This window comes from Nanorana parkeri, unplaced genomic scaffold (genome assembly GCF_000935625.1).
Source record: "Nanorana parkeri isolate BGI_ZX_2015 unplaced genomic scaffold, ASM93562v1 scaffold471, whole genome shotgun sequence".
Lineage (NCBI taxonomy): Eukaryota > Metazoa > Chordata > Amphibia > Anura > Dicroglossidae > Nanorana > Nanorana parkeri.
The window spans coordinates 233,475-259,386 of NW_017306739.1; the positions used below are offsets into that span (position 1 = coordinate 233,475).

The 25,912-nt window shown below is 42.2% G+C and overlaps 1 protein-coding gene across 1 annotated transcript in view; it reads left to right on the forward strand.

Annotated features, from left to right (window-relative positions):
- MOCOS (molybdenum cofactor sulfurase) overlaps nt 1-25,912 on the forward strand; it is a 314,243-nt gene that overhangs the window by 127,708 nt on the left and 160,623 nt on the right. Inside the window, exon 5 of the mRNA XM_018560663.1 lies at nt 14,307-14,383. Coding sequence (XP_018416165.1) covers nt 14,307-14,383 — 77 coding nt within the window. The remainder of the gene's footprint in view (nt 1-14,306; nt 14,384-25,912) is intronic.

Sequence of the window (25,912 nt, forward strand, 5' to 3'; positions counted from 1 at the left end):
CCTGACAGCACCAGGCACACCCTCAGACCACAAAAAATGAATTACTGCACGCTGCTCTTCTTTCATGCAAATCACAAGTGGGGTATCCATTTTTTCTCGCACTGCAGTTACAAATGAACTGACGTAACATGTTCACATCTGCATAGCAGGGACTGGGGAGACAGTAGCCTTGAACGGAAAATGCTGATAAGACAGTGCTGCCAAAAGAAGTTTTAATATAACTGGAGTGCAGATAATTTTTGACTCACCCTCATATATTCATATATATTTTTTCCTGTTGTAGAACGTCACTATGTTAACAAAAAAATTTGTCTATGGTTTAAATTGAGTTGAGTATATTATTTGTATGCTTATATATGCACAAACAGTATGCAACAGTGATTATTTTCTTTAACCATGCTTGGCAATAGAAAACAGTGCATTAACATCCAACTTCCCCAAAAGCATATACTCACATTTCCTCACTCCCACACTGCTCTATTTAACTGCTAAGAGGGAAGTAAAATACCCAGAACTTCCCAGCACTTGTGACAGCGCTAGGTGCCCTATTATCAGCCCCATACTGTCACGTGGGGCCAGGGAAGGATTCAGCAAGCCTATGTAAGCTGAAAGTCAGGGGCTTACAAAGGCTTTCTTTTCATGGTCCTAGCAGCTAAACAGAGTGGTGCGAAATCAAGGAAATGTAAGTACATGCTACTGGAAATAGGGAAGGGGGGTGGAGAGAGCTACTTGACCTTTTGACTTTGCCTTGCTTGGGTGACTTTAGATTTATAAATCCAGTTTTACTAGATAGCTACAGGGCTGGCTGGTTCAGAGGATCAAATGAGAATAACTTTTTTTAACCTGGGCAAAAACAAGCAGTTAACTGTTACAGTGCAAGCGTAGTCGCAGGGCCGGCCTTAGGCCTTTAGGCGCTCTGTGCGAGAAAGCTTTACAGCGCCCCTCAGTAACCACACCCCTCAGTAACCACACACATTTTTTCCAATATCCGCACCATTTAAAGACTCCCATTTTGTTAAGCCCCAAAGAAACATATTAAAAAGTATGGTAAAAATAAAACTTTTATTCAAAGGTATTAAACATGTAGGCACAATATAAGTATTCTTATTAAATAAAACAACTGTAGGCAAACAAGTGGTAAACAATAAATATCAAACTAAAATAGAGTCTATAAAAAAAGTGCCAGAATACCATGCAGACCCTTTATTCAAGTAAGTGTATCTAGAAAAGTAAAAATAAAAAAACAGAACACAAAACCTAGACTACATGTTAAATTAATGAATTACTATTTGCCCGAATATACGAAAAATGTATTCGGGCACATAATAATTTGCTTGAGAATGCGCGGCACCCATGTTGGCCACCGGTGCGTTCTACAAATGCGTGCCACCATCTTGGAGGCGGGAAGCATGACGTCACTCGCCGATATAGGCGCCGCCATCTTGGTGTATACCTAAATATACACCAAGATGACGGCGGCCAACACATGCGGTGTCATTATTATTATACACGATTTATATAGCGCCAACAGTTTGCGCATCACTTTACAATATAAGGAAGACATTACAATCATAATACAAATCAAGACAAGATGGTAAGGAGGATGGTGAGGACTTACAATCTAAAAGGGAGGGGGGAGTGATACATGAGGAGGCAGGGGCGTCCCGAGGCTGGGTGACACCCGGAGCGGTAACCGAGTGTCACCCCACCGAGACGTCACTGCACATGCGCGTGACGTCACCACGCGCGCACGGCAGTATTCTGCTACCTGCCGGCGGCCATCTTGGTGACGGACGCTGGCAGAGAGAGGAGGGGACAGTCACACGGCGGGATAAGGTATGCCGCCGGGTCCCCTCCTCTCTCCTGATACTGTCGGGCGTTCGGTCTATGACCGAGCGCCCGACTTTTCAGAAGGGGGTGACACCAAAATGACTGTGAGTCATTTTGGTGTCACCCCCCGCACCCCCTGTGTGACGCCACTGTGAGGAGGTAGCTATTTGGGGATGAATTGTTTGAGAACGTGATGGTTGAGCGGTTAGGTTGAGGTGGGATAGGCTTCCCTGAAGATATGAGTCTTTAGGGAATGTCTAAAGGCAGTCGAGGTGGGGGCGACAGACGGACAGGTTGGGGTAAATAATTCCAGAGGATGAGAGACACTCTAGAGAAGTCCTGGAGGCGAGCATGGGAGGAGTTGACAAGGGAGCTGGAAAGCAGGAGGTCTTGGGATGAGCGGAGCCGACGGTTAGGGTGATACTTTGAGACCAGGTCTGAGATATATCTGGGGGCGGAGTTGTGGATGGCTTTGTAACTGATTGTTAATATTTTGAATTTTATCCTTTGGGCGAGTGGAAGCCAGTGTAGGGATTGGCAGAGGGGGGATGCAGACACTGAGCGGTTGGTAAGGTGAATGAGCCTGTGTAGTGGAAGGTCAATGAGGAGGGAGTTGCAATAGTCAAGACAAGATATAACAAGCGAGTGGATGAGTAATTTTGCGGTTTCTTTGGTGAGGAAGGGGCGTATTTTGGAGATTTTATGAAGGTGAAGGTGACAGAATTTGGATAGTGATTGGATGTGGGGAAGAAAGGTGAGGTCCGAGTCATGGATGACACCTAGGACCTTGGCATGGGTGAAGGGGTGGATAGTTGTGTTAACAATCTCAAGGGAAAAGTTGGGGGAAGGTGCACGGGCAGGAGGAAATATCAAGAGCTCAGTTTTTGAAAGATTGAGGTTTAAGAAGTGTTGCGACATCCAGGCGTATATGTCAGATAGTAGATTAGTGACACGAGAGGACACAGAGGGGGTGAGTTGTGGAGTAGAAAGATAGATTTGAGTGTCATCGGCATAGAAATGGTATTGGAAGCCATGCTAGGTTATTAACTGACCAAGGGAGGAGGTGTAGATAGAGAAGAGAAGGGGTCCAAGGACAGAGCCTTGGGGGACCCCTACAGAAAGAGGAAGAGGAGGGGATGAGTTAGATTTGTAGGTGACGCTAAAGGAGCACTTAGATAGGTAGGAGGAGAACCACGAGAGAGCAGAGTCTTGTAGCCCAAGTGACTGGAGTTTTTTGAGGAGGAGCAGGTGGTCAACAGTGTCAAAAGCAGCAGAAAGGTCTAATAGCAAGAGTAGGGAGTAGTGGACTTTGTTTTTAGCAGTGAGTCATTAGCAGTAAGTCATTAGTGAGTTTTACGAGGACGGTTTCAGTGGAGTGTAGGGGGCGAAAGCCAGATTGTAAGGGGTTGAGAAGGTTGTGATCAGCGAAGTGGCGACTTAGGCAGCTGTAGATGAGGCGTTCTAGGAGTTTGGAGGTGAATGGGAGTAAGGAGATCGGTCTGAGATTATTGAGGTCAGTAGGGTCCCTTGAGGGTTTTTTAGGTATTGGGGTGACCAGGGCATGCTTCAGAGGGGAGGGAAATATTCAAGTAGAGAGTGAGAGATTGAAAATGTGAGCAAGAGAGTCTAGGATAGAGCAAGAGGGTGACCAAAGTAGCGGTGAGGGAACAGGGTCCAGAGGGCAAGTGGTGAGGTGGGTGTCCGAGAGAAGCTTTGTAACCTTCTCTGTGGTGATGGGGTCAAAAGAGGAGAGTAACAAGCAGGTAACAAGCAGGGGCAGACTGACCATTCGGGCACCCGGGCGCGGCCCGAGGGCCCGCGGCCATGACGGGGCCTGTGGTGGCTTTCACCCTCTTTGGGTTACTGACTGTCCAGCAATGCCGTCTTCCATTTGTCCTCTGTGTGAAGTCCCGGCCCGACGGCTCACTGAGGAATGCAGCGTACAGACAGAGCTGCCGGTCAGTGAGAGGAGTTTAGCACACAGCTACCTGTCACTGATGTTTACGGCTTTGGCAGAGGGAGCTCGTGTGTGTGAATACCAGGGGGGGGCCTGGCAGGGGACTTTCCTCAACTCTAGAGCAGCATGCACAATTCTCCAGCTTTTTAAAAAAAAATTCAAAGAAGGAGAAAAGGTGAGCAAAAACCTACAAATGATGCCTCTTTTGCACCTTGTCACTTTGATATTAAGCACATGTCACAAGTGAATAAGGCTGAATTGGTTAAACATTTACTTCACAGACAACATCAGATGCAATCTGTTAGTGAATTGTCAAAACTATTGTGAACAGGACAGGCAGAGAAAGGAAAGAGATTTTGGCCTTTTTGTAATAACATTACTGATTCTCATAAATTATGGCTTGATTTCCTTTGACTTCTTTCTGATCTCTTTGTTCTGTGTGCTACTACGTTCTGACCTCTGCGTTCTGTGTGTTACTACCTTCTGACCTCTGCGTTCTGTGTGTTACTATTTCCTTACCTCTGCTTTCTGTTCGTTACTACTTTCTGACTTCTGCATTCTGTATGCTACAACCTTCTGACCTCTGCATTCTGTGCACTACAACCTTCTGACCTCTGCGTTTTGTGTGTTACTTCCTTCTAATGTCTATGTTCTGTGTGTTCCTTCTGACCTCTGTGTTCTATGTGTTACTTCCTTCTGACCTCTACATTCTGTGTGTTACTTCCTCCTGACCTCTACTTCCTGTGTGTTACTTCCTTCTGACCTCTACGTTCTGTGTGTTACTTCCTTCTGACCTCTGCGTTCTGTGTGTTACTATTTCCTTACCTCTGCTTTCTGTTCGTTACTACTTTCTGACTTCTGCATTCTGTATGCTACAACCTTCTGACCTCTGCATTCTGTGCACTACAACCTTCTGACCTCTGCGTTTTGTGTATTACTTCCTTCTGAGCTCTGTGTTCTGTGCGTTACCATTTTCGGACCTCTGCGTTCTGTGTGTTCCTTCTGACCTCTGCGTTCTATGTGTTACTTCCTTCTGACCTCTACGTTCTGTGTGTTACTTCCTTCTGACCTCTGTGTTCTGTGTGTTACTTCCTTCTGACCTCTACGTTCTGTGTGTTACTATTTCCTCACCTCTGCTTTCTGTTTGTTACTACTTTCTGACTTTTGCATTCTGTGCGCTACAACCGTCTGACCTCTGCATTCTGTGCGCTACAACCTTCTGACCTCTGCATTTTGTGTGTTACTATTTTCTGACCTCTGCGTTCTGTGCATTACTTCCTTCTGACCTCTGCATTCTGTGCGTTACTACCTTCTGACCTCTGCATTCTGTTTGTTACTACCTTCTGACCTCTGCATTCTGTGTGTTACTTCCTTCTAACGTCTATGTTCTGTGTGTTCCTTCTGACCTCTGCATTCTATGTGTTACTTCCTTCTGACCTCTACTTCCTGTGTGTTACTTCCTTCTGACCTCTAGGTTCTGTGTGTTACTTCCTTCTGACCTCTGCGTTCTGTGTGTTACTATTTCCTTACCTCTGCTTTCTGTTCGTTACTACTTTCTGACTTCTGCATTCTGTATGCTACAACCTTCTGACCTCTGCATTCTGTGCACTACAACCTTCTGACCTCTGCGTTTTGTGTGTTACTTCCTTCTGAGCTCTGTGTTCTGTGCGTTACCATTTTCGGACCTCTGCGTTCTGTGTGTTCCTTCCGACCTCTGCGTTCTATGTGTTACTTCCTTCTGACCTCTACGTTCTGTGTGTTACTTCCTTCTGACCTCTACGTTCTTTGTGTTACTTCCTTCTGACCTCTGTGTTCTGTGTGTTACTTCCTTCTGACCTCTGTGCGTTACTTCCTTCTGACCTCTGCTTTTCTTTCTACTGAACTCTGCGTTATTTACTGCTGCATATTTGCCACTCTGTGCATTTCTTACTACTTACATTGGTTCTGGTCTTAGGACTGTCATGCAATGGTTCTGGTCTGCAGTTTGCAGTGCATTGGTTCTGGTTTGAGGTCTACTGTGCATTGGTTCTGGTCTGATGTCTGTCCTGCATTGGTTCTGTCATGGGTGGACTGACCATTTGTGGGCCTTATCACAGGCATTGGAGCAGAGGGGTGGTAAGGGTTTGCATATCGCACAGGCAATATGTGCCTAAACCCCCACTCCGGTCCTAGATTATTCAGTTCTCCTACTAATTATCTTGCAATTCAGGATAATTGGCATAGTAGGTCAAAATGGCCAAACCAGAAACATTCTGCTGTTTAGCTCACTTTCCAAATTGCCTACTGTATATTAGTCCTACATTAGAGATTATCCTACCAATTCCCCTGCAATTCACCTTTTAGTGAATAGACCTGTTATTTTAAAAATAGTATGGAAATATAATTTCAGTAACACAAGAATGTACATGTGGGTGGGGCTTATATATGGGTGGAGGACAAATGGGCCCCATAAACTCATATTGCCCAGGGGCCCTATGTGTTGTAAGTCCGCCCCTGGTAACAAGTGTGATGGAGGGTCTGGTACATGAATAGGGGAAGGTGACTGCACAGTGGTGATGTGATCCCGAATTGTATCTATTTTGTTTTTGAAATGAATGGCAATGGGCAGTGAGTGAGTTAGTGGGTGGTGGCGGTGGAGGACATGGTAGAGAGTTAAAAGTAGAAAAGAGTTGCCGAGGTCTAGATGAGAGTTTGTTATTGAGAGTGACAAAATAAGTCAGTTTGGCAGCACGGCGTAAGGAATTGTATTTTAGGAGGGCCGCTTTGTACAGGGTGAAGTCTTGCAGAGATCTAATTTTTCGTGTGCGGCTATGTCTCTTGAGATTTTTGGTTTCATTTGTTTGCCACGGTTGTAGTGGACGTGGTCTAAGTCTGTGAGTAGTGAGGGGCGCCACGGTGTCCAGAGATGATGAAAGTGAGCTGTTGTAGACAGAAATAGCCAGGGCAGGGGTGAGATTTTGTCATAGAGATAGTCAGTTGCTGAGTAGATAAGAGAAGGGTCGAGGTGGCGAAGGTTTCTCTGGGTGACAGTGTGCCGTGTAGGTGGATTCAGAGTTGGGGATAGGGTGAGGGTGAAACAGAGAAGGTTGTGGTCTGAGAGGGGGAAAGGGGTGTTGGAGAGGTTGCAAGGAGTGCATAGGTGAGAGAAAACAAGATCTAGTATGTTACCATCAGAGTGAGTAGGAGTGTCTGACCACTGTGTTAGATCAAAAGAAGAGGTTAAGAAATTGGACTATTTGAAGCAATTCACAAGTTTATGTAAATAGTCAAAGTGCATTGCTGCCCTGTTGGTTTTTACATTGTGTAGAAAGAAGAAGAATGCACACAAAACAAGGACCCTTTACACTTCACATAAGACAAAATATAAACAAAAAAGCATTCACACATGACTGAACATGCCTTTTCTTTAGTATCATATTATCATCACCAAACTTAAGATATATAATATCAAAGCTAAAAGAAAAAAATAGATATAAAATTTGATAACAATGTCTAAAGTTAAAATGTAGGATTAATTATGTGTGTCTGCTACATTATACTGTGAGCAAATATCGAGTAGTCAGTGTTGCAGTTCCTTCCTGTTCTGTACCAGTATGGGATTAGAAATGCTATACAGTACTGAGTGCTAATGTGCTAGTTTTTTTTTTTTACTAAGCTTCCTGGAGTTTTTTGTAATCACGCTAGGACTTTTGCTCTGCAGCTCTTATTAGTGCAATTTATTTGCTATAGTACGGCAGTTAATCCCTGTCTATGGTAGTAGGAAAAGGTGTAAATATGGCCATTGATATCAGAGGAGGTCAGATTTCTAAACACAATCTGACCACTGAAAGATCATTATTTGCCTCATACATACATGCTTGGATCACAAGCGTGTGCATTTATTTAAATACATGCTCACAAATAATTGCTCCAGTATGATGCTGGAGGAACACAAATTTAAATATTAATTTAAATTAAATATTTACTTGTATACATGTGTAGTCCTATACACGTTTTAAGCCCTACTTATGTGTAAGTCCTAATTATGTTTTAGCCCTACTCCCACATGTATAAGCATCTACTCTAAAGGTGCCCATACACCTTACAATTTATCTGCAGATTTTCTGTGGTCAGATGAAAAAAGTGCAACAGATTGGCCCCGGTGGAGATTACTCCATCCACACAGTTAAGTGTAGATGGAGGAATCTGTTGCACCTTTTCCATCTGACCACAGAAAATCTGCAGATAAATTGTAAGGTGTATGTGTAAGGTTTAATGGGTGGTTCAGTCTGTCAGATTCTGTAAATTAGGCTGTTATTGGCCTTACTGCTATCAGTACCAGGAAATAAATCCACACACCTTTTAAATTAAATGTCTCCTTTACCTGTGCGAATGAAAAAGGAAAAAAGCACATCAAACATATTTGAAAGAAGATGTGTTGACATGAAAGTAGATTGGTATATTTAAAGAGTTTTAAAATTGAAAATCTAATCTCTGAGCAATGTGGCATTTATTATACACTTATTGGGACTGAAGATTAAGGTAACCCAGTAAGAAATCAAGCTACTGCAGTAATATTTTTAATTCACGTAGAAATATATCCTGTTCTGGATAAATTCAGTTTGACATAAAGTCAATCTTTTTTAAGACATGTAAGATGAACATACTATAAGGATTTTGCATATGGCAGAAATGAAAGGCTTATACAGATAATTTGTTCCATGTTCAAAGATAAATGGTTTTTTAAGTGTAAAGTATCTAAAAATAGTAGGCTTGATTAAAGGAGGAGTTATTTTCTTCTGCCAGTAAAATTATGAATAACCAATATATGTGACTGCATAGAGCAATACTGAACTTTTTATCTGTTAACCCAAAGGCTACCATTATGATGTGTCTGCTTTGGGATATGCAGCATAATCAAGCAAATCTATACTCAGATAATGCAGTTGTAAATTGATTCCCGGTAGCTATTTTGTGAAAAATCAATTTTTCTTTTGCTATAAATTTTTATTCAAATCAGAATAGGACAGATTTTAAAGTAATAATGACTTTCAATTGGGCTGTTAAAAAGCCAATATCGGAGCCTTCCCAAATTCTAAATGTTGCTATAGACATTATCAGCTAGGTTGGAATATTTTACCAGTATTTTATTGCAGCTAAAATACAGGGTAAACATCCCTATTTATATACTGTATGTTTGGAGAATATAACAGGTCTTTATTGATTAGAGATAATTTGAGAGGTCTCAGTAAAAATACTGTTAATTTCTGAATACTGAAATATTGTTCCATTAAAATGTGTTAGACTTTACCTTTTGGCCTCATTCAGACGGGGCGTACATGTCCATGCAGAGTGCACGCCCGTAAACGGGCCGATCCCAGAGATGACAGGTGCTGCGTGTAATTGCGCACAGAAGACTGTTCTTCCCTATGGAAGGACATGGCTGTATCCTGTCATGTGCACACTCAAACTTGCACATCCGTGCGGGTCCGGCTGTCCGTACTTGGACACACACTGTCGGCATCCAAGTGCGGAATTTGTCACAGGTGTCTGTATAAGTTATGGAACTGTCACGAACCTATTATGAATTTGGTGCAATAGTTATAGATACAGCCATAACACCAGTTTTGTCTTGCAAAGCCTTTACTGAATTGTACCCACATTGTTTTGCACACGTGTGTGTGTGAGTATGTGTGTGCGTGCGTGTGTGTGCGTGCGTGTGCGCGCATATATAATTGAGCAGTGAAAGCTATTAAAGCATCACCTGTGGCCAATTTTAGGCATGGTAGTTTTTTTGGATTTCGCAGACACACGCAATTTTAAAGCTTGACATGTTTGGTGTCTATTTACCCGACATGAGTCCATGAACCCATCGCACTCCTGACCGTACTCCTGAGGGTAAAATAAAAACCAAAAAATTAAATATTAAACAAGTAAACATGACTAATAACACAGAAGGACAAAATACAGGACTATATATTGGGCTCACTCCAGTCAACGTAGTCAAAGTAGTCAATCAAGCCAACATAGAGAACATACTCAATGTAGTCAATAAAGTAAATCCAATTGCCCAAGGTGATCCAATTAGGAATGGACCAACCATAACAAGATCAATTAAAAAAAGTAGTGGGGAGCAAGAGGGGAGCAAACATCTAACCAATAAAAGTACACAAATTAAATGTATGTTCACCAATGCTAGAAGTCTAGCAAATAAATTAGAAGAACTTGTTATTTTACTCGAGGAGGACTATGATATAGTGGGAATAGCAGAAACTTGGTTAGATAGTGCACACGATTTGGGCTACTAATTAGAAGGGTACAACCTGTTCAGGATATGTTCTCTTTGGAGGTTAGGAGATTAAGGGGGGACATGATTTTCTTGTATAAACAGTGGTGACAGCAACATTATTAACAAACTCTTTACGGTTAGCTCCGTAACAAAGACCAGAGTGCACCATCAAAAATTGGTGGAAAAAATATTTCAACACACGGGGCGCAAGGGGTTCTTCACAGTTAGATCGGTTAAGGTCTGGAACTCACTGCCGCAGGAAGTGATTTCAGCTAAGAGTGTGGAATCATTCAAGAAACTCTTGGACGAGTTCCTTGGAGACCGTAACATACAGGGATACAGGTACTCCTAAGAGCAAAATCACACATGGACTCATACACACGCACACACCAGCTCAAACATAAATGCCTACACGTAATAGGTTGGACTTGATGGACTTATGTCTTTATTCAACCTCAAATACTATGTAACTATGTAATTCCACAAGAATCGTTTGGGTTCTCCGGTAGTCAACGGATGGCAACTGTTACATACATGAATAGAAATTGGGACACAGCACTCCAAATGCAGATCAAATGCGTCTATTTATGGATGTAGATGCAGCATATCACACTGGTGCAACGTTTTGGGGTTTCGCATGATCCCCTTCCTCATGGAAAACATGTGATGAATGAGGAAGGGAATCCTGCGAGACGCCAAAACGTTGCACCAGTGTGATATGCTGCATCTATGTCAATAAATAGATGTATTTGACCTGCATTTGGAGTGTCGGTGTCCCTATTTCTATTTATTTACCCGACGTGACCCCATCTTTAACCACCAAAAAATTGGGTAATAATAAATGTTTTATAACATAACATAGGGAAAATAGTTTGTTTTTTTCTTCAAAATTTTCAGTTCTTTTTTCATTTTATACTAAAAAATAAAAGCCCAGTGGTGATTAAATGCAACCAAAAGAAAGCTCTGTGTCCCCAAAAGATGGTAAACAATTCATTTCAGTACAGCTTTGTATGACTAAATAAAGGTCAGTCAAAATACCACAGTACTGAATACTGAAAATGGCCTGGGCAGGAAGGGGGTTTAACACCCCGGTCATTAAGTGGTTAATATAACTTTTGACTTTAATATCACATATAACAGACCCGAAAAACATAGTTTTAGACAATCGCACAGAAAATACAGCCCCCTCCATTTTGTGGGAAACTCACAAAACATGTATTTGTAGTAAGCTTCCTGTAAAAAGCATAAAAATCAGGCTTCGATGAATTTGGATAAACTCTTAAATCAAATTAAAGACCTTGAATGATCTTATAATCTCTAGCCCAACATCATCCCTTAGATCTTATCAAAATACACCAAAAATGTTACAAAATATGTACAAAAAACACAACATGCCCATTCAAAAGAGTTACCCACTCCTGCTATTATAAAAAAAAAGGTAATTAGTGCACCAAACTCTTCACACTCAAAAATGCAGAAATGTAATCCTCAGAATAAAGCAGTACAATGGAGCTTATTACACCGTTCCTTATATATTGCAAATATGTTTGTGCAGAATTACAAATTTCTCCAATAGCTGTCCTTCCAAATCTGAGACACAGAAGCAAGCAAAAGGTTTGCAAAAAGGCACCTATTTATTTCAAGTTTCAGAAAATTACATCAGGGCTGTTAGAATCGCTGCAATCAGATATGTCAGATTTGGAAAATGCTATATGGGATACACCCACTGGGAGGTGTCCAGGCCCAGATGGCTCTACTGTGTTACATTATAAAACATTCTTGGGTACCTTAGCACCCTATTGGTATAGCCAAGCAAATACCGGCGCCGCCGGTTACGAGAGGATGGCCAATTAGGACGTTTTTAGTGGAAACACAGATGGGGTAGCTCCCACCGGTCAAAAAGACCTCCGATCTGGGAAATACAAGGAAAAACAGAGCGCCTCCATCGTGTAAAAGATCATTTATTCAAAGGGCAACACAGCTGGAAATGTACTCACAAGAAGGGACGATCGATACAAGCATGTAAGATGATGCAAAGGGATTCACTGGCAGCGGGAGTCTCACAGAATGAAACCGGTCAAATATCCTCTGCCCCTGTGAGTTTGAACGGTCTACGCGCTGCAGGTTCTGACGAAGGGGCGTGCCCCTGAAACGCGTAGACCGTTCGAACTCACAGGGGCAGAGGATATTTGACCGGTTTCATTCTGTGAGGCCAAAAAAGGGTTGCTTAGACTTTATCATGGCTGCCAGGGATGTCCTACTGAGACATTGGAAGTCCTACTTTGAAGGAATGGGTTGGTGAAATGCAATTTCTTTGCAGGATAGAGGAACTCACTGCCTGCTTATACAATCACCATTCCCTGTTTTATGAGGTTTGGAGTGTTTGGCTTTAATTTTTTACCACTGAGGTTATACTGACCTGAGCCCTGCGGTGCACAACCCCTCCTCTTGTTCTTCTCCTTTTCTTTTCTTCTTCTCTTCTCTTCCCACTTTTCTTTCCTAATTCCCCCGATCTTTCATTCCCCACTTTTCCTTCCTCCTCTTTCATGTTTTTCATGTCTCTTTTTTTCTTCACTTTTTGACACCTTTGGCACTGCTTGTTTGATTACTTCCATTATTCCCAAGTTTCCTAGCCTCCATGATTTGGTACCTTTTAATATATTGTCTTCCTTCTAAGCTTTTATGGAGAGGGATTTTTTGTAATTCTCTACAAGTACAATTTACTAATTGACGGTTCATGGATACTGAATCTGCTTTGCATTGTTATTGGAATGTGCCTTCACATTACTTATTTGTATTTCTTTAATTTTCCATTTTTGTTGGCTTTTTTTTCAATAACAATACAATTTTTGTTTTTAAAAATCAGCTTTTGAAGGCTAATATGCCTTCAAAAATGCAGTTGCACCTTTCAGATAAATAATGTAGGGGGTAAGGTCAATCAGGCTCCTTCAGCCACACTTGGTGGTTTTGTCCAGTAAATCAAAGCTATCATAGAAAGAGATGAGGGGTGGTGGTATGACATGTCTCTCCTCCTTAAATCACAGAATGCCCTGTATTCTTTAAATAAATAAAAAACATTTTGTAAATCGGCAGTAGTGAAGAGTGGCAGGTGATGCGACTGGAGTGCTGTACTGCTTGAGTCAAACCTCTCCCTCTCCTCAGTGCTTGCTAAATTTTCTGCAGGTACAAAAAAATACCCATAGATCCTACCAAAATTGAATTGTCCTTGTAACTTCCTGTGCAATGAACTGATATGTCAAACAATGTTAATAGTTTTTACAGTTATCTTCTGGTAACTACAAAACACCTCCTCCCTAGGTAATGGAGATGAGGAGAAGAGGACATATGTTACCTTTTTTGTCTTTGGGTTTAGATATGCATTAAGTAGATGGTAGAGAAAAGAATAGAAAAGATAGTGTACTAATGTTTGTCAGTTTCCATTATAACAGGTGCTAAATAACTTCCATACTTCAATGATCAGGTACAAGTGTGCAACAAGTTAGGTCAGAATTCCTGAAGTGCATGCTTGTTTGAAGTCAGTGGCAGGCAGTGAATGAATTGAAGAGTGAAAGCCAGGCAGACATAATTTTCAGCAGCAGAGTTAAGTACTAGCATCGGTATCAGTGCCTATACAGAGTATTTGGGCTATTAGTACTCATACTCAAATGATCCCAATACTGGAACTTCCGTTATCAGGGAGACGGGTGTCGAGTCATTACATGCTGTCCGCCTTCCTTAATGGGACTTCCGGTATCAGTATTCGGTATTGGCAAATACCAAAAAATATATATCAGTACTCGTACAGGATACTGAAAAACGGTATCGGGGCATCCCTAGAGTTAAGCTATACTACCCCTCTGATTTGTCTCCTAAAATGGTTTCCTTTAAGAAAATTACCATTGTTCTGTTTCAAATACTGCTGTATGCATTAACATACCTCCTTTAGACCCCAATCCATCTGGGCAGTATGGTCACCTGCTCAATCAGCACCATTAGATGCCAGGCACAATGACGGTAATATACAGTGTAATCTATTGGCAAAACAGAACAATATGTGGGGCAGAAGTATCATGGTACTATAATATTAGACTTACAATGGCATGCTTTATGATGATTACAGCGACAATGCTTTTCCTCCAAGTAAAATAGACTATGCATCAAACTATATTAAAATTAGCAACTTTTTTTTAGCAGGCCATCTCATTACCATGTTTTGCTGAAATTTTGTGTTATATGTATGTTTTCTTTCAGATTTGAAGATGGCACAGTTTCATTTCTGGATATAATAGCAGTGAAACATTGTCTTGACACTCTGCATAGGCTAACTGGTAAGTCTAAATGACATCTAACACGGGTGTTACAAGTAAACAATTGAAAATGAATCAAGAGGTATCAAGGCTACTAAGGCTTCTAAGAGCCTTGCCCATGTACCTCATCCAATAATGGATCTGTCATTAAAAGTCACATATAATTTCAATCTTCACCTTAAAAAAATAAAAAATATGTGTTTTTGATTAATGTTTTATTTTTCAGATGTTTGTAAAAAAATAAGCATGTTCAAATGTGTTAGCTTGGTTCACTTAAAGTTTTATTTTGGGGGATGTATACATATGATGTGAATTACCACTATCTTTCTTTGGTCAGCAAGTTTTTTTTTTGTATCCATACTTTGTGTTATTAATTTTAACTGTGAAGGAATGCAAATATGTGGCCAATGCTAAACTGGTAAATGCTCTATACCCAGGGGCATATCTGCCGCAATGCAAACAAGGCATTCGCCTCGGGCGGCAGATTCCAGGAGGGCGGCAAGAATGCCGTCCCCCAAAACATTTAGGCAGACGGGCTGCACAGAAACCGGCAGCCTGGCTGCCCAATGTAAACGTGGAGGAAGCAGCAGGCGGGGGAGCAGGAGGATACTGGGGACGGAGCGGCAGGAGGCAGGCGGCGGAGATGAAAGAGGCGGGGTGGAGATGGAGGAGATGGGGATTCGAAGACGGCAACGGAGGAGGCGGGGCCCGGGACCAGCTCTGGAGGGCCTTGCGGGAGCTTTGATGGGCCTGGCTGTGCTGCGGGGAGGAGTGCGGGCCCCGGGGTTCCCATCTGGAGGAGCTGGTGCTGGAGAGGGCCGACTGTCTGCTGAGCTGCGAGAGGCTGCAGCTGGGGCACACTTTCTTCTACCGACTGACCCAGGAGACAGAGAAGATCTTCCAGAGGGGGTCGAGGGATGCCATGATCTGCAACTGGGTGGGTGCAATGGTCTGCAGGGCATGGGTGAAGTAGTCTGTAACTGGGTGCAATGGTCTGCAGGGCATGGGTGAAGTGGTCTGTAACTGGGTGCAATGGTCTGCAGGGTATGGGTGAAGCGGTCTGTAACTGGGTGCAATGCTCTGCAAGGTATAGGTGCAGTGGTTTGTAACTGGTGCAATGCTCTGCAAGGTATAGGTAAAGTGGTCTGAAACTGCGTGCAATGGGCTATAACATTGCAGGGTAGCAATACAGTGATCTGTAACTGGGTGTCATGTTTTCCAATGTATGAGTAAAGTGGTGTATATACGTGGGTGCAATGATCTGCAGAGAAGGGGGGGCAGTGGTGTGTAACTGGGAGTACATGGTAAATAACCTGCAGGGCCTGACTAGATGTTCCAATAGAAGTCCTCATCGAGTCCTGGGTCAGTGATGGAAGAGGCGGGAGGCGTCTCCGGAGCTCCAGTCGGAAGATGTGACGATTGGGCACCGAGGCAGCGGTGGAGGCTGGGTTTCTAATGCCAGGTAAGAGGACTGTGCTGGCAGGGCCCAGCATAGATTCTGCACAGTCCACAAAAGAGGTGGGGGAGGGGCTTTGCAGGATCTGTGGTGAGCTCTGCCAGGTCTATGGTGGGCAGAGCCCACCAGAGATCCTTCACTGCCCACCTGAGACCCTGCAGAGCCCACTACAGACCCTGCAGAGCCCCCCTGAGACCACAGCTTTCCTGCTATGCTAATAGCGGAACATGTCAAAAGCTGGATACAGCGTGTGCACTGTATCCAGCGACTGAGAGGTTACGCAAAAAGTATTAAACAGGAAGGGGTGGGGTAAATTTAGGGGGGAGGGGCGCCTTAGTTTTGCCTTGACTAGGGCAGCCCCAAATCAGAATACACCTCTGTCTATACCTAGGCACATACTGTGGCATATTGCTGAAAAATTATCCCTGGTGACCAGTACATGTAGACCCGAGAGTTGATATCAATTATTTTTTTTTGTATTGATAAAAAGTAATTCCTGATGACAGAACAGCTTCAATCTATTTCACAGTGAGCACATCAGATCAGAAAAATATATAAATGACTATGTGGTAACAAGAGTCTACTTGATTGGATATGAATTGAATGGTTTGTTTATTTGGGCTATGGTACTACCTAGTTATTTGGTAGCTTTAATAGTATTCTACTTACTGCACTGAACAATTTTTGTCATCTTATGGGGATCCTGGTGACTTTGTCATTAGGTTTTCATATACTTTTATGCTTCCTGTTGCACTGGCCCTGTCCACAATCTGGCATCAAGTCTTTATTCTGGCGCACGGCCGCAGGCACATCCAGGCTCTGCCCGGGGTGCCGGTTCCACAGAAAATCAGTGCTCTCATTCTACACCTGAAGTCAAGCCACCCATGCTTTCAGCATAAATATTTGTTCATGACCCCTGAGACTCTTGTGTCTCCATGTCCCTTGAGACTCCTGTGCATTCCCATGACCCTTGCACAATCCTGTGCACTCCATCATCCGCTAATTTCCTGTGCTTCCAAACGACCTCTGCGCTCTTGTGCCTCCAGAGACTCCATGATCCCTATTCAGCACATCTAGTGTGTGGTATTGTGCGTTAGGTGCATAGCATTCAAATGATCCCACATTGTGTCTCCAAAGACTCTGTTATCCATGCCCTCTTTATCCACTTGCATAAACTACAGGCCTGTCTTGTACTTGCTACTGAACCTGCAACCCCCACCTCAGGCCTCTCCAGTCTCTATCTCTCTATCTGTGACCTCCATGCTTTTCTGGATATCCCATGGGATGCTGCGGGTTCGTGAACCAGTTAATAATTATTCATGCATCCCTATTATTGTGCCGTTGATCTAATTCCCAGCTCCCCCTAGAGGACAGGTATATCTTCTCAGTCTCCCCGAGACCAAGGCCATGTCAAAATAAATCACCCAGAGCATGAAATTTATTTACTGTTGGCATGCCCACTACCTCTGCTGGAAGTATGTTCCAAGCATCAACTACTTTCAGCATAGACTGCCATAAGAGAAGTCAGACAGCGTGTGTGGTGTAGTCCCACCTGCCAAGATGCCGGACTATACCACACATACTTCGTTCTCTTCAGAATTAGCTATTGCCCCTTGTTTTTTCACCACTGAGGAAAGTTTGAAGGGACAGGTATCTTTTAACAGTATAGTAACCCCTACCTTTTCGCTCTTGGTGTTGTAGTTGAGTGGGCATGTAGAGAGAGCCTACAAAGAGGCCTTTCCTATATGAATACTTTTTCTGATACCTTTGACATTAAATGAGAAAGCCCTGTAAGGTATGTGTCTACCAGTAGTGGTAAGTATGGAGTGATATGTGGATGTGTCCCCTATCACATGCTGGGTTAGTTCTGCTATATTGTGTATATATGCCATTAAGTTCAGAAATTCAGCACTTGTGTTTTGTTGCTGTGTAGTCCAGGTTCATTACCAGCCCTCGCTCAGGAAGGAGAACATTAGATGCTGTGGATGAAGCAGGAAATAAAAGAGAGTGTAACAGCAATAATGCTGTAACAACAGTTAACCTAACCAACTGAGCTCAGTGAGGGCTTTCCCCTATTGTAGTGTCAAGGAGTCAAGTTAAATTCACACTTAAAAAAAGAGTGTCTGGAAGGGGAGAACACAGCAACAGGGTACTTTTGGCTATGTTGATGGATTAGTAGGGTATTTTGGAAGACATTCCCAATCTTGAAACGTTAAGGGCATACAGTATACGTCCCTGATCATTAGGGATGCAGGCATGGTGTACTTTTTGATAATGTTTCCTTGGGTGAGCTGTCAAGCTGTGGCGTCCTGTGATGGAGTCAGTAGGCATTGGTAACTAGTTCTGCCCACACTAAGCTGACAGTGTCTGCTGCTAGCAGCCGCCGAGGAGCCACATGTCTGAGTAACACCAACTCTATCCACATCACTATCACCACACCACTGATGCCACCCAGCTACATGTTGAGACCAACAGCATGCTGCTGGTCTTGACATGTAGCTGGGTGGCATCAGCCTTGGGTAGCTGTAAAGGTAAATTCATAAATTTTACCTTATTTTAATAGGTTTTTTCCCACCAGTTTTCCTACATTTTACCATTTTTAACTTCGACAGTACAACTGTCCATTGCAAATATTTCTTTATTCAAGAAACCTTAGCGGTCAAATTAAGAGAACTTTATCAAAACATAAAGCAGTTGTTTTCCAGATCAATATAAATAGATTCCTGTGTGTCAAAACTAAAGCAGGCAGAGTCTAGACCATTGTTTAGGACACGCAGCATACAATAACATCTAAATGCAGAGTTGTAGTTCATATACAACAATCCATCAGAGTTTTAATTCAGACACATCTGTAACTAGTAACATTAACATGCCAGACCAGTTTATTTAGTACAACAGCACCAAAAAGGTCGCTTTCACACCAGAGCATTGTGCTAAATGCACAGTATTGTGCATTTAGTGCAAGCTATCGCACAGTACATCTAGTGTGTGGTATTGTGCGTTAGGTGCATAGCATTCAAATGAATGGCACCCCAAAGCACCTCCCAGCGGCCTTGCATTTCAGCAATACTGTGCATTGTGTTGCAGTATAGTGAAATGCAGTATTGTGGTACCGTGTGTTGTGCTGCAATGCATGGTTGCCAGGAAGTGCATTGGGAAGCCATTTAGCGCAATGCTCTGGTGTGAATGGGCCATTAAAGAACTATCTCCTTGGCTCCTAACTAAATATGTCTTTATTTGTGAGGGGGTGACCAATTACAAACAATTGCATACCATTATGTGATATACAGAGTATCAGATATGATTGCTTTGATTAATGTGTATGACCTGGGCCAGTTGGAGGTTCAGTGTAGACTGTCTATTCTGACTTTGGTTTTGGATTGATTGACAACATTTCTAGTAAGCTTCACATGCTGTAGTAAAAAAAAATAAAAAAAAAATTGCACACCAATATTCTATGTGCTAGTATAGTTACATAATGATATGCTAAAGTATAGCTTTCATATGATTATACACTTATTTACAGAATCATTTCGTTCTCTCATTCTACCCATTATCAGTTGCGTATGGTATATCACCAGGGCAAAATTGTTACATTCTTTGCAATCTATTTTCTGTTAGGCATTTTTAACAAAACACTCAGATGCTTAACAAGATGTAATCAACATTTTTCTTTTGAAGCCACAAGATTAAGATGACTGACAGAATGAAAAGAGAACGAATTATGAAAATTCTCTTCCATTCATGGGGATATGAAGTCACAGATTCATCCACTTGAAAGGAGTAAAAAAAATCTTCCGAACGGCAGAGCTGCAATTCTTCACTTTTGCATGAATTTAGAAGTTTTCTTTGAAAAAGATGTATCAATTTCCAGCAATAGGAACAATAGAGAGAAAGATAATGATGTTCACTTTTTAATGAGGATAGAGGAGCAAGTTCAGTTTGTGTTTTGTTTTTCACATTTCTGGATATTTTATAAAGAAAAAGTGAATACTTCTCAAATAATCAGATGTTATTTTTTTTTCTAATCCTGTTGCAGTTCATTATTCACACTCCTTGTATGGAGCACCTTCAAAACTTATTGTACCGCGATTGATGCATTTTTATGCGATCCACATCTGCATCGGAACAGACTGCACTGGTGTGAACAGAGCACCAGAAATCCAATAGGAAAGCATTGTGATGCATTTTGGATGCAGCTGCCAAACTGAACGGACTGCATGACAACTGCATCTGATGTAAGCTAGTCCTAAGACAAAGTGCATTTATTCATCCATAAATTCCCCTCAGTGTGTTTGCAGGGAGAGATAGTTGCTGCTACTGAAACTGCTATATTTACAGTCAGTCACATTCACACATACAAGTGTGTGTTGGGGACTTGGAGCAGACAGAGAGATCACACAACTTTTTGCAGGGATGTATAGGTGCTGATATATTACTACTATACAGTACTGTTGCTGAAAACTGCTCTATTTACAGTTAGTCATATAAACAGTCAATGTGTGTTGGAGAATTTGAGCAGATAAACATATTTGCAGGGAGAGATAGTTGCTGCTATACTATACAGTTCTATGGAAAAGACCTATACCCAGTGCTGTATAGTGCCACATTGCAGTGAATTGCTGTGGTGTGCTACATAGTGTGTAACCCCCTGTTTTCAGTGTGCTGAATTTTGCTACATGACTATAACTGCAGAATTGCAATATGGTGGGCTGCATATTATTGTGTACCCCCTATGCTCCTGTCCTGCATAGACCCAACAGTCATTTCAAGGGCTACCTTTTGTGTCTGAGTCAACCAGAACGTCAGTCGCTGTTTAGCTGCTCAGGCCTTCATACTTTTTTTGTGTTTTATTGATTTTTTTAGTTCATGTTTTCATATATGGTAGGTAATTTTTATTTCAATAACATGTTACTGACACAGGCAAAGCTGGCCTGTGTTTGCAGCACATCGCCAAATACTTGTGTGCAGTAAATTTTATTGCGCCAAATTACAACATAGTGCACCATAGCACCAAATACTTAATCCCCATATTGCCATAGCTGCTAATAATGTTAGGCAGCCCCCTGTATTCATACTGTAACATATGGCAGTCCTAAAGGGAGAGGCAAATGTTCTGCACACACCGCTAGTAGGGGATGGGCAGGTTATGCATCTACAAATGAAAAAACACACACAAAAACGATATGATTCACTCTTCAAAATGAGGTGTAGACCCCTTGAACTATTGGGTAACCAGGGTGGACCACTGACCATAGTTTGCACAGTATTCTTTAATTTTATTGGCCCACAAAAGCTGATTATATAGTATGCATTCAATCTATATTTTCTGGCTTTTTCTGTGAAATATTAGACTGTAATTTTGATTTATTGATTAAAACCTGGTTGATCTGTCACTCAAAAACTGCAGCCTAGTTTAAATGCTTAGATACTGTACATGGAGTCTGTACAATATTTCACTAGATTTGTTTATTAAAGTTTGCCTGTTGTCTCCCTGTGAAACTATGCCCAAGCAAAAGCTACTTACATAATGTGCATGGATTTAGATAATGCACATGTGATCCAGCTATGACACCAGTCATATGAAGGCTTGAAAGTTCAGATGAGAGCTTAAATAAGCACACTGGCATTTAGTTTAATACATTTAGAAACCTGATTACATTTTTTGTCCCAGCTATTCATTAGACATGTGGAGATTCAAAAAATGTATTTTCATACACAAATTTTTTGTTATTTCGGTTCGTATTGATCCAAATGTATTGTTTTCGTTTTGGATCAATTTGGATGGGGTTCTTCAATTGAAAATTAACGTAATCCAAAAAGATTGGGTGGGGTTTGGTCATTTTAGTTCTGTACTGGTCATTATAGTCTGTACTGTTCATCTTAGTCCATACTGGTCATTTTAGTCCATACTGGTCATCTTAGTCCGTACTGGTCATTAGACATGTAAAGCTGCAAAAAAAATTGTTTCATTTTTTTTCAATAAAATGTTTTTCTTTATTGCTTTTGTGGGGTGTTAAACGTTTTCAATTCAAAACCATTGGAGATAAACGTAATGTAACCCAAATAACATAAGCCAAGTACCTCGGACAGGGGGTAAAACCCTCCGCCAGGTCAATGCACAGGCAACTGTGACATCCAGGGAGGGTGTTGGGAGAGAATTACCCAGAGAGGTAGATAGGGCAAACACTTTTGAGCACACTGGAAAAGCTACAATGAACCCATAAATATACAACCAACAAATGTTTTGATTTTGTTATGGTTTTTAAAATGTATATATATAATTTTATACATTTTATAATTTGCCCAGGGAGGGAGGTAGAGCAGGATTTCTCAGCAACTTAGTACAGTTTCAATGAATGAATATACAAACAACCAACACCATTTTTTTTAATTTTTTTTATAATCTTTTTCTTTTGGCCAGGGAGCCTCAAAGAACCCCAAACTAAAAAAAAAAAACCAAAAAAAAAAACAAACAATGAACAAACAACATGCTTTGGGTTGTTTTTGCCAATTAAATGTTTTATTTTATTGTTACCCAAATTCAGATTGGGCTATGCCAGCTTCAGCAAAGTTATTTCCAAAAATACCATCTGCTCAAGGAGCTTGGGGCCAGTTGTGAGCGCTGGGGAGACAAAATATTTTCTGTAACGGAAAAGACCCACTTTCTCTGGACAATGCTGGGGAACCAGACAGGAGCCTCTGTGCAACTTCCGAGAGAGCAAGCCACACATACCACTGGCTCTGCCAGAATAGTAAGGCTTCAGTCACACTTAGACAGTGTTTCAGTGCAGATTGCTAATTTTTGCACATGTTTTACTCACGTTTTCACGTGTGTCTTAAGCCTGGCAAATTTGTGAGAAGATTGTGACATATTGATGTAAATGGGAAATTTGCATAAAATATTTGTCACGCATTTCAAATTGAGTCTATGGGAACAAATCACACTGAACTACAAAAAAAGCTCATGTACTTTTTCCAGTGACAGGCAGTTTTCTACGTGCGATGCTACACTCAGGTGTGAACGGGGACTATAGAAATAAATAGGATTTCTTGTCTTGAGTGTTTCAGTGCTGACACATACACTTGACAAAGCAAGTAGATGTGAACAGAGCCTAAGTGATCATTGATTGGGTGCAATGGTGGGTCAGAATGGTGAGCCTTAACCATATATTGCATGGAGCTGCGTTTCCTGGAAGGCACTCTAGTGGGTCCCACCAAGCTGCCCAGTGCCTCAGCCCAAAAACCAGCTGCTCTGGAGGACTGAGCAGTGCTAGCACTAGATGAGAGAGTATCAGACTGACATTCCTCAAGCTCCTTTTCTTCCACCTCCTTTCCCCCCTCTAGTGGCATTATCATTGTTCTGTCCCTGTCACACACCCTCTCAATCAGTATATCCCTCCAGGTGGTCAGGGCATTGCAGCAAACAGCCATCTTGCCCTTCATCTGAGGATCACACATGGAGGCCAGCATCAGTTCAGGGCAAGGGTCCATCAGCTCTTGCATGCGCCTAAACAGATTATCCCTCAGCCTCCTAAGCAGTGCTACAACATTTGGAGGGCCACCGGGCAATACTTTATGATAGGAAAATAAAGCCTCTATTTTGTTGTGGAGATGCGGAACCGGCGTATGACCTGAGCTATGCTGGCTCAGATTTCCTGTGACAGCACGGAAAGGCTTGAGGACTGCCACAACCTGGCCAATCATGGCCCAATCCTCCCTAACTAATGGGCTCCATATGCCAATGTAATGTTCATATGCCATGGTATGAATGGCCTTCTGCTGTTCAAAAATATACTCCAGCAAAGCTAAGGTGGAATTCCACCTCGTCCCCACATCTTGTTTAAGGCGGTGCTCCACTAGGCCTGCCTTCCTCTGTCCCTAATGCCTGAGGAGATGGTTGTCTTTCACACTATGATGGAAGTGGCCAGCGATCTTCCGACATGACTCTAGTATTAGGGACAGTCTTCCAGAGCAATTCTCCTCATCAAAAGCAGCCCTTACCACAAGATGAAGGCTATGGGTTGGGCAGCACACACCCACAAAACTATTATCCCATAGAGCCTTAATAATGTTGACAGCACCATCAGTCAACACAAACCCCATCTTGGCATTACTGCCTGCCTGCTCTCCTAGCCACTGCACCACTATCTTTTGCAGTGCTTGTAAAATGTTATGTGAGGTGTGTTGCTCATCCATCACCTCAGCATGCAGGAGGGAGGAGCAGTGCCCCTGTTTGGCAACTGCAGTGGCCACTGCTGCTGATCTTACTGCCCCTGAAGTTGGTGGTATGCCTTCTGACAGATTGGGCAGGAAGGCATGCTGGCCACTAGGAGAACTCCATAGGTCAGTGGTGAAGTGCACTGACTGTCCAGCAGCCGTTCCCAGCTCCTCCTTCAATACCCCAATGCAAGCCCTGTACAGAGAAGGGAGTACTTTTTGGTTGAAGGTGATACGGGATGGTACAGGGTATTGGGGCGCAAGAGCCTGCATCAGTTACCTAAAGGACTCCCCTTCCACCATATTAAAATGGCCACTCTGACTTCAATTACCTGAACTATCAGGCAGGTACTTTTCCTTGACTACTGCCAGGACTTGCCCCTGCCATGAAAGCCACCAAAATGTTCAAGAGTGGCCTGGGTGGAATGGATGGGATGAAAGATGTCACCAACACCCTTTAGTTCTTTGGCCTGCGTACTGGGGCTGCTGATGGTACCACTTGTAGTTCCCCTTGTAGTGCTTGGCGGACGAGCCACACAACTTTCCTCCCTCAGCAACACTGGATTGCGGAGGACACGTATGTGTTGGTTCATGCCACTTTTGGTCAGATGACCCAAGAATTTGCCTCGGCTGACCTCCCTGCCACACAACTTGCATTTTGCTTGCTGCCCACCAGCAATTTTTACAAAATGGTCCATGAACAGACACCATGAACTCTGCTACTGCTTTGATTGACTCTCTACTCCACAACAGGAAGGCACATGACCATACCTTTAATACAACCCCCAACAGCCAAACAAAATCTGATTGGCCAGAGAACAGTCACAAGTGATTTTAGTTTAATTTTAAGCAAAATTTGGACACATTTTGTAAATTTAAAAAATCTGATTTGTTCAAATTCACAAATTGGAATGCCTTCACAATTCAGATAAATTTGGATTCGGTAATTTGGGTGCATCCAAATGTTCGGATTAAAAGAAATTCTTCCGAATTTCAACTTGGAATTAACTCAAATGTCTACTATTTATTACGGATGTCCCAATACCATTTTTTCAAGACCAAGTACAAGTACTTTCCCTCCGGTACTTTCCGATACCAATTACTGATACTTTTTCTTAAAGGGACATGTGACATTTTTTCTAAAACAATACAGACTAATGATTTCAGGGCAGTTTCTTTATAATTATGAAGAACTGTAACTCAATCCATGATTATTCAGCAATAGAGAATGGCAACCAGTAATAGAGGACTACAAATCTCAGCAATCAATGATTATTCAGCAATGGAGAATGGCAACTAGCAATCATGGATTGCTGAGATTTGTAGTCCTCTATAGCCGATAGACAATATCTATTGCTGTATAATCATTGATCCCAGCAATCCATGATTATAAAGCAATTATACAGGGCTGTGTGTGGTCTCGCCTGGGCTGCGTGTAGATCCCAGAGTCACACTTCAGGCATTGGATCAACTGGACAACCCCGGTCTCGTAGAGGCCCGGTTCAGCAGGGACGCTTGGAGTCTCGCCGACAGAAGAAATTGTGGGCTTCCCTGGGCAGGAGTCCCCTTAGAAATCGTGCTGGTGATTCTAGAAGCAATGATTTCCTTACTTCTTGATGTACCACATTGCTATCTGTGGATAAGTCTCTACTTTGGCACTTAGTGCTGTACTATTCATCCTATCTGGCTTGGAATCTTGGAGCTTTATAAGATTATTATTACGCTCCTTTACTGATTTTTGCCTATTAACCAGCTTTTAGACTCCTACAGTCATACTTAAGCTGCTGACCTGGTGACACCTACATTTGTATGTTTGACTTTTAATGTATGTTTGTTCTGTTTAATTGGTTTATCACTTTGACTACTACATATAT